General features: G+C 35.3%; 2 protein-coding genes across 2 annotated transcripts; one reads left to right on the plus strand and one right to left on the minus strand.

Annotated features, from left to right (window-relative positions):
- Window positions 1-1130: 1130 nt before the first annotated feature.
- On the plus strand, window positions 1131-2324 carry LOC102579526 (GATA transcription factor 5-like). The gene is made up of 2 exons (XM_006346941.2): window positions 1131-1557; window positions 1636-2324. Exons 1-2 carry the CDS (start codon window positions 1330-1332, stop codon window positions 2203-2205), a joined length of 798 nt encoding a protein of 265 aa, XP_006347003.1. The 5' UTR covers window positions 1131-1329; the 3' UTR covers window positions 2206-2324.
- Window positions 2325-3075: 751 nt separating this feature from the next.
- On the minus strand, window positions 3076-15329 carry LOC102598818 (zinc finger CCCH domain-containing protein 44). The gene is made up of 11 exons (XM_006346922.2): window positions 14699-15329; window positions 14385-14464; window positions 11816-12003; window positions 9101-10121; window positions 8877-9004; window positions 8132-8191; window positions 7998-8048; window positions 7095-7165; window positions 6102-6256; window positions 5925-5996; window positions 3076-5842 (listed from the first exon to the last, which is right to left on the minus strand). The coding sequence occupies exons 1-11, from the start codon at window positions 15067-15069 to the stop codon at window positions 3540-3542; spliced, it is 4500 nt and encodes a 1499-aa protein (XP_006346984.1). The 5' UTR covers window positions 15070-15329; the 3' UTR covers window positions 3076-3539.
- Window positions 15330-17161: the final 1832 nt, after the last annotated feature.

Here is a 17161-nt window from a genome sequence, read left to right on the forward strand (position 1 = left end):
TAAGTCACATAAATTGGGACAGAGGGAATAGTATTTAATGTTGTTTATCAGTTATTGATTTTAGGTAAGAATTTATCTACTCAATATTGAAAAACATCCTTTCAGTGAGGTAATTATTATATGAATTGTTAACATAATTCTATAAGTAAAGTTGACAAATATTAAATAAAGATAAGAGTTAGAACCATAGAATCTGATCCAGGAAGATGATGACTTGAATTACCCCATTTCTATATGTTTGTTGTAATGCTTGAAACGAAATAAAAAAGAATTTGTAATTCTCTTTGTTCAACACTCTTCACTGTTAATTCTTATTTTTAACAAAGGACAACATATGTTAAACTGAGTAAAATAATCTTTTTTTTTAAATATACTTTTTATCATAAATAATCAACTTTTTCTATAAAAGTTTTAACACATAATTTATTTTTGATAAAAATTTGGGACCCTCAAAATTTGGGGGCTAAGGCATAAGCCTTATTTTACACAGGCAAGAGTCGGCCCTGTTATTGCATAAAATTTATTTAAGAAATAATACTTTCCAAAATGATATTTTTTATACCCAAAATTTGAATCTAAGATAGCGTTTTGCCATCGAGTTTAAATTAGATTTTGATAATCTTGATAATCTATCTCTCAAATTAAAAATTGACCATGAAATTCAACTGGATTTTGAAAATATCTTCCTTGTAAATATTTTTTCAAGTTCTAAAAAAGGGGCTTAGATTAGCTTTGAAATTTTCACTTTCAAAGCTTCAATATTTTTTCAAGCAAAATACATATCCAAACATAGTTTCACATACCAAAAGATATAAGTAACTTTCAAAACTCAAATTTTTAAATTTTAACTTTAAAATCTATGAACAAACTAAAGAGGAGGTTTGAATCAACTTATTGTAAGTACTTCTAATTTTAAGTTTTTTTCTATTATTTGTAGTGTTTGAAAAAGCTAAAAGTTGAATATAATCGACTTATACCTTTTAACTTATAAAATAATTTTAAAAAAAATCAATTCAAACATCCTCTTAATCGTCTAATTAACATCCCACCACAACTCAGATTGCTATGCGGGTGAGGGTGAAGTAAGAAACGTTACCCATAAGAAAAAATATTTGGGCAAGTAACGTTTTCAAGGTCAAGAAGTGAGTAACTTTCTTGTGTTCCCTCCTCCTTTCCCTATCCCCCATTCAATTCTTTACCTAACGCAATTCCCAATTCAATCTCCCTTTTACTTCTTCTTCTCTCTCACCATTTTCTTCTACTTGTTGTGCCCCTTTCTTTTCAGATTTTGATACTGTAAGTATAACTAACTTTATTTTTGAACAGGAAATGGATTACTCCGGCAACTGTCAAAGTTTTGTTTCCGGCGATGACTTGTTCGTTGACGAACTTCTTGACTTGTCTAGTGGTTTCCCTGACGACGAAGGAAATCAAAATGAAAATGAAAGCAAGTATTCGTCGTCGCCACAGATTAAGGAAAGTGACAAAGAAACTGTTATTATTCCTTCTGTGAAACAAGATTTTGGTTCTCTTCTTGGTAGTGAACTCAGTCTTCCTGTAAGCTTTGTCCCCCTTTTTTTTTGTGAAATAAAAACAAGTTTGTTTTATTTTGAATGAATTGAACCCTTTTTGCAGGGGGCTGATTTGGATAACCTAGAATGGTTATCTCATTTTGTGGAAGATTCATTTTCGGAGTATTCACTTACATACTCTGCTGGAAACCTACCGGAAAAAGCTCTCGAAGTTCATTCAGACGCAGAAATTCCGGTCCCAGAGAAGCCCTGTTTCACCGTTCCGTTTAGTGCCGAACGAGAGAAAAGTAGTAGCCGAATTTGGCCGCCGTCAATGTCATTTTCTTCGTCTTCCTCCACTACAGCCAACAATTTTTGGGGTCAGTTATCGGAAAATAAACCGGCGGCGAGAAAACTGAAGAAGAAGATGGAGAAACGGGTAGGAATTGGGGCAAAACAGTGCAGCCATTGTGGGGTGCAGAAGACTCCACTATGGCGGACCGGTCCATTAGGTGAGAAAACACTTTGCAATGCATGTGGGGTCCGGTTTAAATCGGGTCGGCTGTTACCAGAATACCGGCCGGCGAGTAGTCCGACGTTTTCGACCGGATTACATTCGAACAGTCACCGGAAAGTTTTGGAAATGCGGCAGAAGAAGGAAACTGAACCGGGTCCGCCGGTTCAGAGTTTTTAAGAAATTTTTATTATTATTATTTTAAAGATTAGATAATTTTATTTTTCAAGGTAGGGTTTTGAACTTCAAAGTGTTAGTGCAGAACAAATTTAAAAGAAAAAGGGAGATTATGCTTTTTATGCTTCTTTTTCTTTTTAGTTTCTTCATTGATAATTAGTATATATACGTGTCAAAAGGGGATTGGATATTTTTAAAATTTATTGGGGAATTAAAGGATAGACTGACCTACTTTGGGTTTAGAATTCAATATTGTAGGTAATTTTTTTGAATCTTTTGAGTTTAAAATTTAGTACTATTTGCCAGAAAATTAAAAAGTTTATAAAATCTTTTTTCTTTTAAAACAAAACTGATTTTTTTTTCATTTTTTAATTAAAAGATATTAAAATTAAAAGGATAAAAATGTTCAAAAAGTTAAAATAGTATGAAATATGTTATTTTACCACTCGGACCAAATTTTCTTGCCAAAAAAGATTTTTCCATTTGTATAATTTTCAAACTATACGATTTGCGGAGTAACACATACAACAATTAACTGTGTGTGTAGTTCTCCGCAGACCTAACGTAAGCAAATCCTAACAAATGTGTTAACTCTCTTTCTATTTTGGCCTAAATTCGAATAAAGCTGAAAAAAGTTGGATTTTGTTGGATTGTTGGCAGTATTCAGAGAATCGATATACTTAGGCTTTCTGGTAAAACTGGGGAAATTTATGTTACCAATATGTAAAAATGTCAGGTTAGATAGATATGATTTCGGACGCCTGTTGTCAACTAGTTTATCGTCAACCTGTCTACAACTGTGCTAATTTGATGTAATGCAACTACGGTACACCCCAAGTATCTTGAACTAATTCCTTAGAATTGGCAACAAGATTGAGAGTGAAAACTAATCAATCTCGAAAGAGCAAAAGCTCTCATCTCTAATGTATACGTACAAATTCTTGACTATCATCAATTCACTGCTGTAGTTTGTACATAGAGCAACAATTTCAGGATCAAATACAAGAATGATACAATTATTTTTGTCTGCTTTAGTGTACTAGTTTCTACCTGGTTACCATTATGGTTCAGTGGGAATTCTTTTTTTGTATCCTGCCTTCTTTGACTGAAATTTGATCAGCTAAAAAATTATACTAATATTTTAGCTACATCTTGATCATCCTACTAAAAAAATGGTTGTTCGAATTCACCTTTAAATTCATACCTTCTCAAAAGTGCAAATAGTCGCATAAAGCCCCCTTCTTGCAAAGTCCACTCTCATAAAATTTGCCAACACATTGTCATTTTGGGGGAGGTTCAGAGTATCCCCTGCCACCAAATGGCTGTCTGCACTACAATTACCTATCCCTTCCAAATCCCGAGTCCCCTACTGGAATAACCCAGTCTCTTGGACCACCAGACCTCTCCCCTGAGTATATACACTGGCTTTCAGACAATGTATTCCCGGTGAAAGGGGAATCATTCGTGTTTGAATGTCCGCATGCAGTCCCCATGCTGCTACCTTGATTAACATTTGTGAATCCCTGAACTGGTCCACCATAAGTCATGTTTCCAGGTGCTGCACGACAGTCGGTGGTTATAGCTTCCAGTTCAGTACGCTGGTTGATGACTGAAAGTGCAGTTTTCCCCGTGGTGCAGGGTGTAGGTATGTTGAACCCAGTTTCCCCCTGGGAAAAGGAAATATCAGCTGACTTTGTTTCTCCCTCACTGCTAGTAGATGAAGTCCTGCTAGACCTCTTAAAAGGATCAAAAGCTTCAGCCTGTGATGTCCTCGCTAGTTCATTTGTCAGAGAGGATTGACAAGGTAATTGCATATCTTCAGTGGAGCTCAAGGCATCATTTTTTGCAGGGTCAGGTGTGGGACTAAGCTCCTCAAAAAAGCTGAAAAAGTCACTTCTACATACAGATATCGTCTCCTCACAGAACCTCATGGCGGAGGTTGGTGAACCCATACCACTTTGAGTTTGAGATTCCATTGCATCAACTTCAGCTAATAGGTCTGACACGGATTCCTCATATAAAGTGCTGAACTCTATTGGCTCACCAAAGATTGCTCGCCAATCGGAAAAGTTTGAGATTGGATGAGATGAGGAATTATTATTGAGTTGGTTGACATCTGATGCAGGTGTGTCGACATGATCACCCACTGCTTCAGCTGGTTTCAGTTGGTTGACATCTGATGTAGGTGTGTCAACATGATCACCCACTGCTTCAGCTGGTTTCAGTTGGTTGACATCTGATGTAGGTGTGTCAACATGATCACCCACTGCTTCAGCTAGTTTCACTTGGTTGACATCTGATGTAGGTGTGTCAACATGATCACCCACTGCTTCAGCTGGTTTCAGTTGGTTGACATCTGATGTAGGTGTGTCGACATTATCACCCACTGCTTCAGCAGGTTTCAGTGCAGAATCAGAGATAAGATCAGAGTCTATAGATGGTTTCGCAGCTGGTCCACCCAATCCATTAGCTATTTCAGGAAGTTGGGCCCCATCGATCACCAGACTAGAAGCACTGCTCCAACTAGGACCTGAATCCTGAACAGGAAAACTAGAAGTTAGAGAATCTTTGTTTGCTGCAGCCTGCCCAACTGTAGCTTCTTCTTCCAATTCTGGTGTAGGACTTGGCAAATCCTGAATATTTGAAGCACAAACTGGAACAACCAAACTCAAAGAAAGTAGCTCTTCAGCAGCCTGAGCATCAACATCGTCATAGCTTGTTTTGGGGGTTGGACTTGGCAGATCCGGATAACTCGTGATACCTTTCTGTTGAAATGAATCACTTGACTTGGTAACTGAAGCAAAACTAGAACTTCTATTACTGTTTGAGGGTTCCCAGTTCTGTCCACAAGACTGCCCTAAATGCCTCTGACTGTGGGATTGCATACTATGATTGCAGCCGCTTCTACTTGAGTCCTGAACCATATGACCTGTGCTGGACTGAAAATCAACAATTTCATGGCATCTTTTCCCATGGGAAGGAGCTCCGCGCATGTTCCCATGACTGGATGACGGTTCAGGGCTGGATGGATGGGGTTTGTCAGAATAAGAATTATTCAAGTCCAAACATTGTGGCGAAGATGAGGACAGCCCATCCATCCTCGCAGTCTCAGTGTTACCATTAGAATGATTATTTGTAATACGGAGGTGCCAAGGTACCTCCTTCTCTCCACATTCTCTTCCTATTCCAGTTGCACTTCCACACCACCCAACACTACTGTTAACAGAAGTAGCACCAAGCTCCTGAGACTGGTGTGAAAACTCACCATGAACCTGAGGGGATTTATCGAACAGCCCTTTTAGTGCATTAGTTAAAAGTACCGAGTCATCATACTCACCTTTTATCCATATCCTCATATCAAGTGGGAAAAGCCCCGATTTATTCCATTTCCTCAACTGCGTCACTGAAAATGGTCCTTGTATTCTACCACTAGGGTCACGGTAATGCCAAAGCTTGTCTGTGTCACTATTGTTGGTGAATGTTGAGTTCACTGTAGAGAAGCTTGTAATTGAAGTTTCAGATGCAGACCTATCCACAACCTGACATGCAGTACCTTGATTCCCTAGTTTCTTCATAATATTTCCATGAGCCTCTCTTTTTTCACTAACTTTACATCGAGCCATGATAGATCCCTCTTTATCTGGATAAAAAAAAATAAAGATTCTACTTAGTTCACGAAGAATCAACTTTTGGAAGACTTACTAGTACAACAACCACCTCACCTTTCCTCCATGAAGACATAGGCTTGTTTTCCCTTCTACAAAATCTAGTGTATCTTGGCCCCCCATATTCAACTGCATTACATTACCATCAACAGTAAGCAAATCTTTCAAATAGCGCCCAATAAAAAAAGATCACCAATAAATTGGAAAAAGTTACTAAAAACAAAATGATGTAACCTTGTTTTTTGTCGTCAGATTCTCTAGCATCTTCTTCAGTTTCATAATTAGGATCCATCTTTGGATCAGCATGCACTTCTGGAGTTGCAAGTAGCCTCCGCTGATGTTCCTCAGGAGTCTTCAGAAGCTCTAGTTTCTCTACACATTCTCTGAGCGTGGGAATTGTCAAGGAAGTCCTCATACCATGCTCAAAGTCTTATCCAATGTTCCAATTTAAAATGATATCCATAGATATTGAAATCATATGCTCGTATCCAAAGAAGAATATTGAAATCATTTTTTACAGCGAGATCTAATAAATCTCCCAATTGATTTAGATGTTGAACTGAAAATTGTGAGTTAACAACAGCACTATGATCCAGCAGCAATTTCATGGTTCACTCTAATTCATTGTAAAAGATTCAGTTTGTGCATTTCTATAGGTTAAGTAATTTTTGAATAACACATATCATTTGTGCTAGTTATAAGAGGTGATTGCAGAAAGAAAAAGTGAATACGAGTGATCCAATTTTAACATGTGTTTAGAGTTCATAAAAAATGGTAAATACTACTAATATAAGTGAAGATCCTGACTAACAAAAATAGTCAGAACCTCATCAAAATAATTATTGAATTTTGAGAAGAACTCCTATTTATACGAAGTAAATTTATCCATCTGATTATAATAATAAGAAAGAAAAAAGTACTTGGCATTTTACTTGGAGTTAAGTTTTTTTTTTCTTTTAAGTAACTTCAACTCATTGTAAATGTAATCCAAATTAGTAATATCCCTACTTGGGACCAACCTTCTCATTGCCATTTAAATTAGTTCATGTCCCTGTTTCTGACCTACTCCTTTTTTCTTTCCCTCATGCTATAAACTAAATTATCCATTTGTTAAGGTAATCAGACAGAAACATATGGAACTGTCAAAAGAAAGTGTGGAGCAAGAGAAAAGAAGAAAAACACAAGTTCTAAAATAGAGGTTAACTGTTTCAACAGAGGAAAGGATATTCTTTCTTACGCCCTTTCTCACTTGCTCTATCACGAAGATTGTTGAGTCGCAGTATCTCTTCTTCCAAAGTCTGTTCTTTTTTTGAAAATAAGGAAGCAAAAGCCCATCACAAGACAGCCTATATAACATCTTTTTAAAAGATAGTAACAGTGACAGCATACATAAAATCTTCGAATACAAAAATATTGAAGTTCCATGAGAGTAGCTACAACAATTTACCTACGTTTGTTTACTAGTCAGAATAGTTTACATTTACCTACTTTGGAATGTAGAGCAACAAAATGTGCAGATTAGTTACCATTTAGAAACCAATACCTTTTCCTTCTTTTGGAAGCAATTTCTTTGTGATTTAGACACCACTCGATTTTGAAGCACAATAGAATTCGAGAAGGAAATATTTAAACACAATTTTAAAAGATCCAACTATACCAATTCCTCTCTGTTGCAATTGAATTCACATGACCAAGTGAAATATTTCTATCTCCCAATACTAGTTTCAAGCTTTCAATACAAAATATTACTAGCAAACTATGTGACATGGCCTCTTCCTTGCCTAAACATACTCTGCCTAACAAGATACATAGGTATTAGAACTTCATTTAGGCCCTTCAAAGCCATGCAAAAGCTTGCTAAAAATAAAATAAAATGTATTGAATTATACCCAGATGAAATGCTCATATCGAAGATCATTAAATATGATCTGAAGGAAAAGGACATCTTAAAGACTAAATCATGCTCCTCCCATCCCAATTTCTTGTGGGATGTGGCCCATTCATTATCATTCCAATAAAATTTGCATAACCATTTTACTAAAGGAAACATGTCCATCTACACATTCTGATAGAGAAAATTGTGATGAATAATGAAAAGGTGTGATCAATATTGAAAAGTAACTGACATACATCGTTGAGTTTTACTGCACGGAGTTCCATTGCTTTCTTCTGTATGTCGCCCTATGTTGAAGGATAAGCATCATTTAGTCAGTCATTGTGATATCCTAAAGAAAAACTTAAAAGTCATCAGGTTCAACACTTACTATGGTCAGCTGCTTTACAAGCCCACATTTTATAATCTGACGTAATCTTCTGCATTCATCCTGAAGATATGCCAATAAATGATTAAGAAACTATCCGAATCAATAGCAGTCACCTGCTGAAATAGCCATATACCCTATACAGGGACAACATATTAAGGTGACAGAGTAGTAGTTGAGAGTACCACTCTGTTGAAGGTATGTGTGGTAGTCACTTCAAAAAAAATAAAAAAATATTATCATATAGGAGACAATTAAAGAGAAAGGGAACAAAACTAATTGAACCCACACCTATTGTGATATCACTAAGCTTAAGTATTGGTGGTAGTCTTTTCATATGGTTCCAAACAGTATTCCTCACGAGTTAACTTTAGGAATAGAGTTAGGTCCAAGGTCCATTTTGCTTGACATATAAAAGTCAAACTCATCCCTGATACTAGACTAACCATTGTAGGGACCCAAATTATGTTATCATTACTCCAACAACTCTGAGCATACAACCAAAGGATGTTAGAGTGAACAAGTTGCATGGACTGTAATTTTTTTATACGGTCGCGGACAATCCTGATCTCTTGAGCAAACTTTTTGGGATTGAATTAGGTCCAAAGTATATTTTTCTTCACAGAACTAAGCAGAAAAAAGGTTTATGTACCATTTGTAGACATGAAAATGAAGCTATTCATTAATAAATGCAACAATTTTGCAACTCAAAGTAGTGAACAAGGAAGAGTCACTTGTATCCAATTACCTCAGAGAAATCTTGATTTGAAATAGAATCAATAGGAACAATCTCTTTCTTGTTTAAGTTTAAGACTTCAAGCAGTACATTAGCAGTCTTATCCCCAATCTTATATGGAACAAATGCCTTGCTTGTACCTGAGTTGAAGAAATTATGTGCTCTGGAAACTAGATCGAAATCTTATTTATACCATCATGAGTGGTTTAAAAAGGCTTTTAAAGAAATATCAGTACCTACGACATGGACAAGCCTGTACATATCTTGCTTCTGATTGTTACCAGATATTCTTATCCGGACAACTGAGCCAGTAACTCTGCCTTGGAACTTTTCCATATCTTCAATAAGACTCTCCATCAAATCACGGCGCAAATATATGAGATTGATGTTATGAGCATCAATTGCTGCATACTCATCTAGATTTATCTGCACTAAACTTTCTTCGGAGTGTCTACGCGATTTACGTTTCTTAGTTTTATTCATCAAGAATGAGATATCATTATTATCATCAGCCTCCACACGACTAGTAACATTTCCAACAATTCCAGCTGGTATAAATGCACTCCCCTGCGAATCCTCCTTTATCAGAAAGTGAAATTCAAGAAGCTTTAGCATTTCTATGTGGCCAGCACGATGTTTTCCAAAAAGACTTCTGAGCCTCGAATCACAAATTATTTGACTTTTCTGATGAGGATCTCGAAGTTTATTTCTCTTTATGTACTCTAGTAATAGTGCCTGGACCTCAAAATGTGATAGAGCAGAAGTATCACCATTCTTCATGTGTGCAACAAACTCCAAAAGCTCTTTGGACGCCCATTCCATGCGTCCATTCAATGATGTCCCCATGGAAGCACTTGCTTCTTCTTTCTTTAAAGAACCATTCCTCCGTAACTCTAGATCTATGGGCTGCGTTTTCTCCAACTGTGGAGTACAACCAGGACCACATAAATTTTCAGCCTCAGCAATTATTTGGATTTCAGTGATTGGAGGATCCTTGCAAGGTGGCTCCAGCAATTGTTCGGGTTTTTTCAGCTCCAGATGGTCAAAAGACTTGCCCACAATACCTTTGCCATCAAATGCAACAGGATGAAAAAAAGGTAGTCGCTGTTGCTTAGCATGTACTGTATCTGATCCTTTCCAAGGTTTTTTGGCTTGAATAAGTTCACTTTGTGTTAATGATAATTTTTCTTTTAAGTACATCCAATATACCTTGAAGAGATACTCCCAGCTACTTTTGTCATCAAAATCTACTTGAACCTGAAAAGATTTCAGGCACACAAAGATAAATACATATGGTAGACAAGTATCACAATCAAGATTTCTTCTTCTTTTTTTCCTACAGAGGAAAAGAAAATGAAAAAGTACATAGTAATACTATCTGAGAACAAAATTTTAATCAAACAATTTTTTATTTATGTAATTATTTACAAATCTGGCATGTCTGCAAAAGTTCAGTAATTAGAACTGATGATCAGATGTGTTCCTGGAGAATGTGACATGTTTTACATATTCATAGGTAAATGCATTAATTGTCAGGCGAATGTCTCTTACTCAAAATAGAAAAAATTAATGGAAGGCCAAATACCTAGGTAGCCCCTCAAACTTGGTACAAATTGTTTAAACACTCCATTACCTAGTGACCATTAAAATACCTCTACCTGGCAGAGGTGTGTCTCGTGGACACCTATGTTCACACGTGAAAACATTCACTGTTGATGTGATGGCTGAACAAATCAACAAACGTCACATGTAATATTTTCCTATATAAATGCCTCCTATAAATTATATTTTAAAAAAAAAAACCACCTACAAATATTCTATTGAACCTCAAAACAACTCTAAGCATAGGCATGAATTTTGGGGAAGGAAAAGACTATGGTACAGGAGAGAAGTTGGTTAGTTGCCAGAGAACATTTTCTGGCCATGTTTTCTAGTTGTTTGAAGGTGGCCATTCTTTGATATCCATTGGTGGTTTCTTCACTGTTTAAGCCACCAATGAACTTTGGGATGTTCCCAGAAAGTTGATTGTTCAAGGTATTAATTGTCTTGTTGGTTGGTTGTTTGCTTAACATCTTTAAAAGAGACCCAAAAAGCTTGTTTGAACAGAGGTCAAGAGATGAAATTCCATGGAAATTTGAACCCAGCAACATCAGTTTTAAACTGGTTGTGGGATATCTTTGCCTTTTGCAACTTGACATATGTGCAAAGAAATTTGATATACCATCCATGAAGAAGTTAGCTGATAGGTCTATGGTGTTAAGGGAATTAAGCATTGTAAAATTTGGAAGTGTCCCACAAAGCTTACAGTCTGTTAAGTTGACATCAGAAAGTTCTCTGTTTCTAATCCATTCTGGCACTGTTCCCAAATTGAAATTATACAAATTGTTATATGAAAAATCTATTGACAGAGTTGAAAGGAGGCTATGGTAACGGCAATAGGCAAAGGATCTAAGAGAGTATTTCTAGATAAACTAAAGTTCCGAAGATTTGGTACTCCTGCAATAGAATCTGGGATTTGGCCTATCAACTCATTAAAAAACAGTGACAGATTGGTGCTTTAACCTGCAGATTTGACTGAAAGTTCTTCCTGTAGTCTTATTGTTGTCGAGTGATAAAATAGATGTTTGAGCAAATTGCACAAGTGAATTGGAATAAGCCATGAAAGTTCTCTAGTTAAAGGGTGGATGTATGAGGTCCATGCAAAATTCAATATTATTCTGAAAAAGGAAGTAGAGAAAAACCATGATTAAGGTCTCACGCGCTCAGATTTAAGTGGAACACACCAGATCACAATTTTTTCAAATAGAGGTACCTATCTGGTCACCAGCTAAGTGTGGGTGTCTAACTGACAAATCCTGCCAAGTTTGAGGGGATATCTTGGTATTTAGACTTGATGATATCATAAAATGTCAAATTAATAATCACCAATGAGATTATGGGGCACAACATACCATCTCCTTGATCCCTTGGTCTATATTCTCAATCAGCATGATAATTTTCATGCATGTTGAGCAAAAGCCTTTGCTTCTTCGAACACAGAAGAAATCAGCATCTTTTGTACATCCTTTGCACACTGAATATGTACAAGTATAGCACATATAGTGGGAAGCCTTTTGACATACACTACAAACATGCCAACCTGAAAATAAAGGTAATTTGAGAATGTTATGTCATGCAAACCATTTGGAGGTGGTGATGTGATAATCAATAGAACATCATATGCATCTTTAATCATATTCTATTTCATTTTAACTTCAAGCAACAACTTCAAGACTTATCGCTTAAGAATCTTTTCATTTTCTATTATTAACTTAATTAATTGTTCATGAACATTGCTGACCAAAAACTCAAACATAACAATCTGGAGAAACAAATCCTTTGAAGTTCAAAAAAAATTGTATTAAAATGAAATTAAAAAAAAACACTCAGCACTACACATGTTAACCAGCAACATTCCCATGTATATTTGGTGTCTAATATATGTTTGTGACTGCACCCTGCTGTGAATATATATTCTCCAGATATCATGCACATCATCAAAGTGTCTTTGATTACACACACACATTCATAGACAATCAATGTATATGTTGTGCATGTTGAATGTACATACATATACTCACACAGAAAATAACAATGTAGGTAAGTTCCACTGCTCAACAAAGAAAATGCCTTCAATCACATTAACTATTAGTATGGCATCCTAAATAATATTTCAAAATCAGTCTTTATCCACTTCATACCTATAGATTCTTTGCAGCTTATTCTAACATTACAATGATGAAAACTAATGGTTCTATCGAGTAAGCTACACCAAGGTTTCTCTTGAGCAATCCAAAAAACAACACCATTCAATGAAATTTACAGTTTAGACATAGTTCAATTTATCATTTTCCTATGGTACCATTTACTCAGATTGCTTAAGGTTTAGTTTAATCAAATAATCCGACCCTTGTTCATTTTTTTATTTTTTGTATTTTTAAAAGGAATCTGATCCTTGTTTCTCTCTGTCATGGAGATTTAGTTTCTTTTTTTCTTTTTCCAATTTTGCATTAAGATTTTTTTTTTTTTTTGAGATTGCCCCAAAGTGAACATGTTTTCAAAATTCTTTATGAAGAGTGAAAAGATAAAGGAAAAACGGAGCAAAGAGAGTGAGATTATTGAATATAAATGGAATGGGTCCAGTTGGAGCAAAATGAATAGTGAGGATTCATTTAATCGATTCTAACTTCAACTAGCTTAGAATTGGGAGGCATAGTTGGTAACTAGGTGTTGGACTGTTGGTGTTGTTGTTGGATAAGTAAGGTTATCAGCAACAGTAAGGCAGGGCGCTGAAAGATTATGTTCAGGTCTTCACATCCCAAAAAACAATGTTCGGAAGTAGCAACCATTTCAAACATGTTACAAATTTAGAGTACAAAACATGTGAACCGATCATGATTACAACAGAAAATATACACATGTACCAGTTAGTAAGTCAACTATGGTGAACCATGTCAATATTGATCGATTTAGATGGATTGAATGGATTGGGACCTGCTCTTTCAACTTTGGAAATGCTAATTGCAGCTAAAAATTCCAATATGCTTTTGACATGATGGCTACTTGCACTGCCCTCTATTTTTATATGTGATAGGACTACAAGAGAACGAACTAGGATACTCTTCCTAGTGTTCCTCCTTCTACCCATTCCTGAATGAACTCCCAATTCTTTCTTGCAACTGCATATGTGCCTTCCTTTCTCACTCTCTCTACTGACACAGACCCCATGCTATCGGCTGCTTGGGCACTCACTGCTCTTTGTTTCCATTTCAAGTTTTCACTCAAATAATTTTATGACTTTTGTATGTAGCTATTGGCATGCACACATGTTTCCATTTTAGGTGTTCGCTAAATGTTTAGATGTGAATATATGTTTGTATATACAGAAGTGATAAATAAGTACTAATAATTGTCAAAAAAAGTATAAATAAGTACTAATCTTGATGTTGTTATGATGAGAAATAATGATTTTTGCCACAATGATTGATATGCAGTTCTTTCTGGTCAACTTATGATGATTTACGAAGCAGCAGTAAAATGAAGGATCCAGCATCTCACTTCTTAGATATCTACAAAATAGCAGCACGAGGAAGTAACTGAAGTGCTGCTTACCATTTTCATTGTGCACAACCCACCTGCCTTAAAATTTATTTGCACCTTATCTATGTGTTTTTGGTGACACTGCAGTAGCATGGACACCTTAATATGGAGAACGCTTAACTAAATGCCAGATGCACAAGTGATATGACATTATTGCCTGTAATGTGTCACTCATGGATCAAATCTACCATCAAACAGAAATCTGCATGACCTTGCCTGATACTTAAGTCCATGTTCCAAATGGACTAACTAGCAATTGCACTTCCAAGACAAAATTCATAAATGAGGTGCAATAAACAGAGATGGGAACAACAATCCAATCCCGGAGGACTAAATGAAGTAAACAGGTTCTTTAGTTAGTGTAGAAGCAAAGGTACATACCACAGTTCCATTTAGCTTTGGAGCGGAAAAATGCCTCATCCCGCTTAATACAAGCTGGATGGTATGCCTTCGGACATCCCCTTTACAGTTAAATCAATACAATCAATCAGCTACTTCTCAATCTCAAGCCATTAAGAAAACAATTTGGAATAAATTAGAAAAGCACTTCAACTTTACCATTTATGAAGAACTACTATATCAATTTTAAACTGAAAGCCAGTAAACTTGGGGACAAAACTATTCAAAATGGAAAAGGAGGCAAAAAAAATAAAAATCAATTAGAGCAAACACTGAAAAACGCCTGTTTTACTCACTTGCGATCGCATAGGACAAGAGAACCACCATCGAAACAAATAAAGCAGACATCTTCCCCTTCCTCCTCCTCTCGCTGTCTCTTTGGTTGCGGAGCTTTAACTACTGCTCCACGTGGCGGCCGTCCTCGCTTCGTCTTCTCAGCAAAGCCGATCCCGTTCTCCATCGGCGTCTTCAACTTCGCCGGAGAATTAGAATTTCCAGTAGCAACCGCGGACATCGTTCCCGGAACTCCAACCAGCTGCTTCCCTTCCATATCCTGAATTGATGTGCAGTTTTCTACTGACGATGCGGCGTCCTCGAGCAACCTTTGACTCTGAGGTTCTTCTACACAAGGGCGGCACATCTGCGGGATGGAATTATCATCGTCCATGAGAAATTGAGCTCCGAGATAGAAAGTTACGAAAACCTAGTTTGCTGAATTGGCCGGCGAGAGGAAGTGATCGGAAAAGTGATCATTGACCATGCGAAGGAAGTTGTTCGAGTACGTGGAAATTTCTGAGACGGGAAGGGAAAGAGTTAGAGAGAAAAGGGATAGGGGACGGTGGTGTTGGGCCCTGTTTGGCAGAGTCAAGTGTGTGTAAAATGTGTGTATGCGCGAGAGATAGAGAGAGGAAAAAAAAACAAATAGGAAAGTGGTGGGGACCCAGCTGAGGGCTTAACATTTGGTGAAACACGACTTGTGAATACACATGGAGATACATGACTTGTAAAAACTTGTATGAATGAATATACATGGAGATACGTGGATCCAGAATTTTCACTAACAAAATTTAAAATTTGAGATAAATTTTGAATTCTTAAACTATTAAGTTAATCTCTAATTTTGTGTTTATGAGATTCAAAATTTATACATATATATCCATCTGCTGCTAATGTGAAAATGAAGAACTTGAAGTTTATGAATTTTAAATTATTAATATATTAAATTCGGCCAAATTTGTAAATGATACTTTATTTGTGCTCCTGCACGTGAAGAATGGGCAAGGCTCCTCGAGCACAACCTGATTGTGAAAACACTGGGGGTATAAAATTGTTACTTCCTCTAATTTCGTTTATACGTATTTAAAAGTGTTTGATTATGCATTATTAATAATTATTAAAGGTGAAAATGTTCTATGGTTTTAAATTAAAATCGTATGCAAAGGTCCGTTTAATTTAAAGATATAAATCACACAAATAGAATTATTTAAGATCTATTTAAAAAATTGTATTGGTTTTAGAAAAAATGTAATATCAACTAGTAGGGTGTAATTTTAGTACTATCTTTATTTTAATTATCTTGTTAAATAATTTACAAATTCTTATTTACATTGATAATCCGTTTGTCCAGGTTTACTTATTTACTTTTACTAAATTAAAAATAGATATTCATTTTTAATTATTCAAATTGAAAAATTATGAAACAATTTATCACTTAATTACTTTTTTATCTTTATTAGTAGTATACTAACTACTAATCATAGTCATTTCTCAATGTACTTTCTAAAATATTGATTTTAATATATTAAAAAAATAAATATAGTGAATGTATTATTTATTAATTATTTCCTAAAAGATACTTCCTATGTTTCAATTTCCTAAAAACAATTTTTTTATTTCAACATTTTATGTGACATGTAATATCACAAAATAAAATGTATTTCGGTACTTCTATTTGTCTTTTTAACTTAATAGATTATTTTTTTTACTTTTATAAACTTCATATCAAATAAAATACAAAAAAATAATTGAAATAAAGAGAATATGTCAATCAAACGTGAGCAAGCAAAAATGAATGGACAGATAGAGTATAATGTGTGTTTTGGTCATAAAAACATGAAGAAGAAAAAAACCATTTTACTAGAGAAGTTAGAATTATGTTTAATTATATTATTTTTTAAATTAAAATGTATTTAAAAAACATAAAATATTATTTAATTGAAGTTGTTTTATAAAAATACAAAAAAATTAGAGTAAATTATTTTTTGAAAAAAACAAGTAAAATAAAATTTCAAATATTTCTCAAATTTTATTTGAAGTGAGAAAAAAATCTGAGGGTTGTTGTTTTGTGATGAGTGGGTTATGGAACACGTGAACAAGTTGAAACTTTTTGAGAAATGGGGTCCACTCTTGCCTCTTTTAAGTAGTGGAGGTGATAGTCACAATAGTTAATTGGGTCGGGGGCAAGTGAGTCACCCCAATTTTTATTTTTATTTTAAGTACGAAACTTGATGCAAATTATTAATTTTATCTTAGAATTATTGACAGTTTTAAAAATATTTTTCTATTTGACTAACTAAATTTAAATATATATTTATAAATTCAATGGATGTATTTAAGTTCAACTAATTAAGTAAATGAACATTTTTAAGGCAAAGATGAAACTAATAATTCGCGACTTGTGCACACAACAAAAATGGAACCTGCAAATTGGGGATAGCATTCGCAGCTCAAATTGCACAATCCAATAGCAGTGAGTTATC

This window comes from Solanum tuberosum, unplaced genomic scaffold (genome assembly GCF_000226075.1).
Source record: "Solanum tuberosum cultivar DM 1-3 516 R44 unplaced genomic scaffold, SolTub_3.0 scf00085, whole genome shotgun sequence".
Lineage (NCBI taxonomy): Eukaryota > Viridiplantae > Streptophyta > Magnoliopsida > Solanales > Solanaceae > Solanum > Solanum tuberosum.

Excerpts from the sequence above, each read along its gene's own strand:
- LOC102598818 (XM_006346922.2), bottom strand. The coding sequence starts at position 15,069 with ATGGACGATGATAATTCCATCCCGCAGATGTGCCGCCCTTGTGTAGAA. Across the intron at positions 14,465-14,698 it reads CTTGTCCTATGCGATCGCAA|GGGATGTCCGAAGGCATACC; the intron begins GTGAGTAAAACA and ends TTAACTGTAAAG. Across the intron at positions 8,192-8,876 it reads CAAATCAAGATTTCTCTGAG|GATGAATGCAGAAGATTACG; the intron begins GTAATTGGATAC and ends GCATATCTTCAG.
- LOC102579526 (XM_006346941.2), top strand. The coding sequence starts at position 1,330 with ATGGATTACTCCGGCAACTGTCAAAGTTTTGTTTCCGGCGATGACTTG. Across the intron at positions 1,558-1,635 it reads GTAGTGAACTCAGTCTTCCT|GGGGCTGATTTGGATAACCT; the intron begins GTAAGCTTTGTC and ends CCCTTTTTGCAG.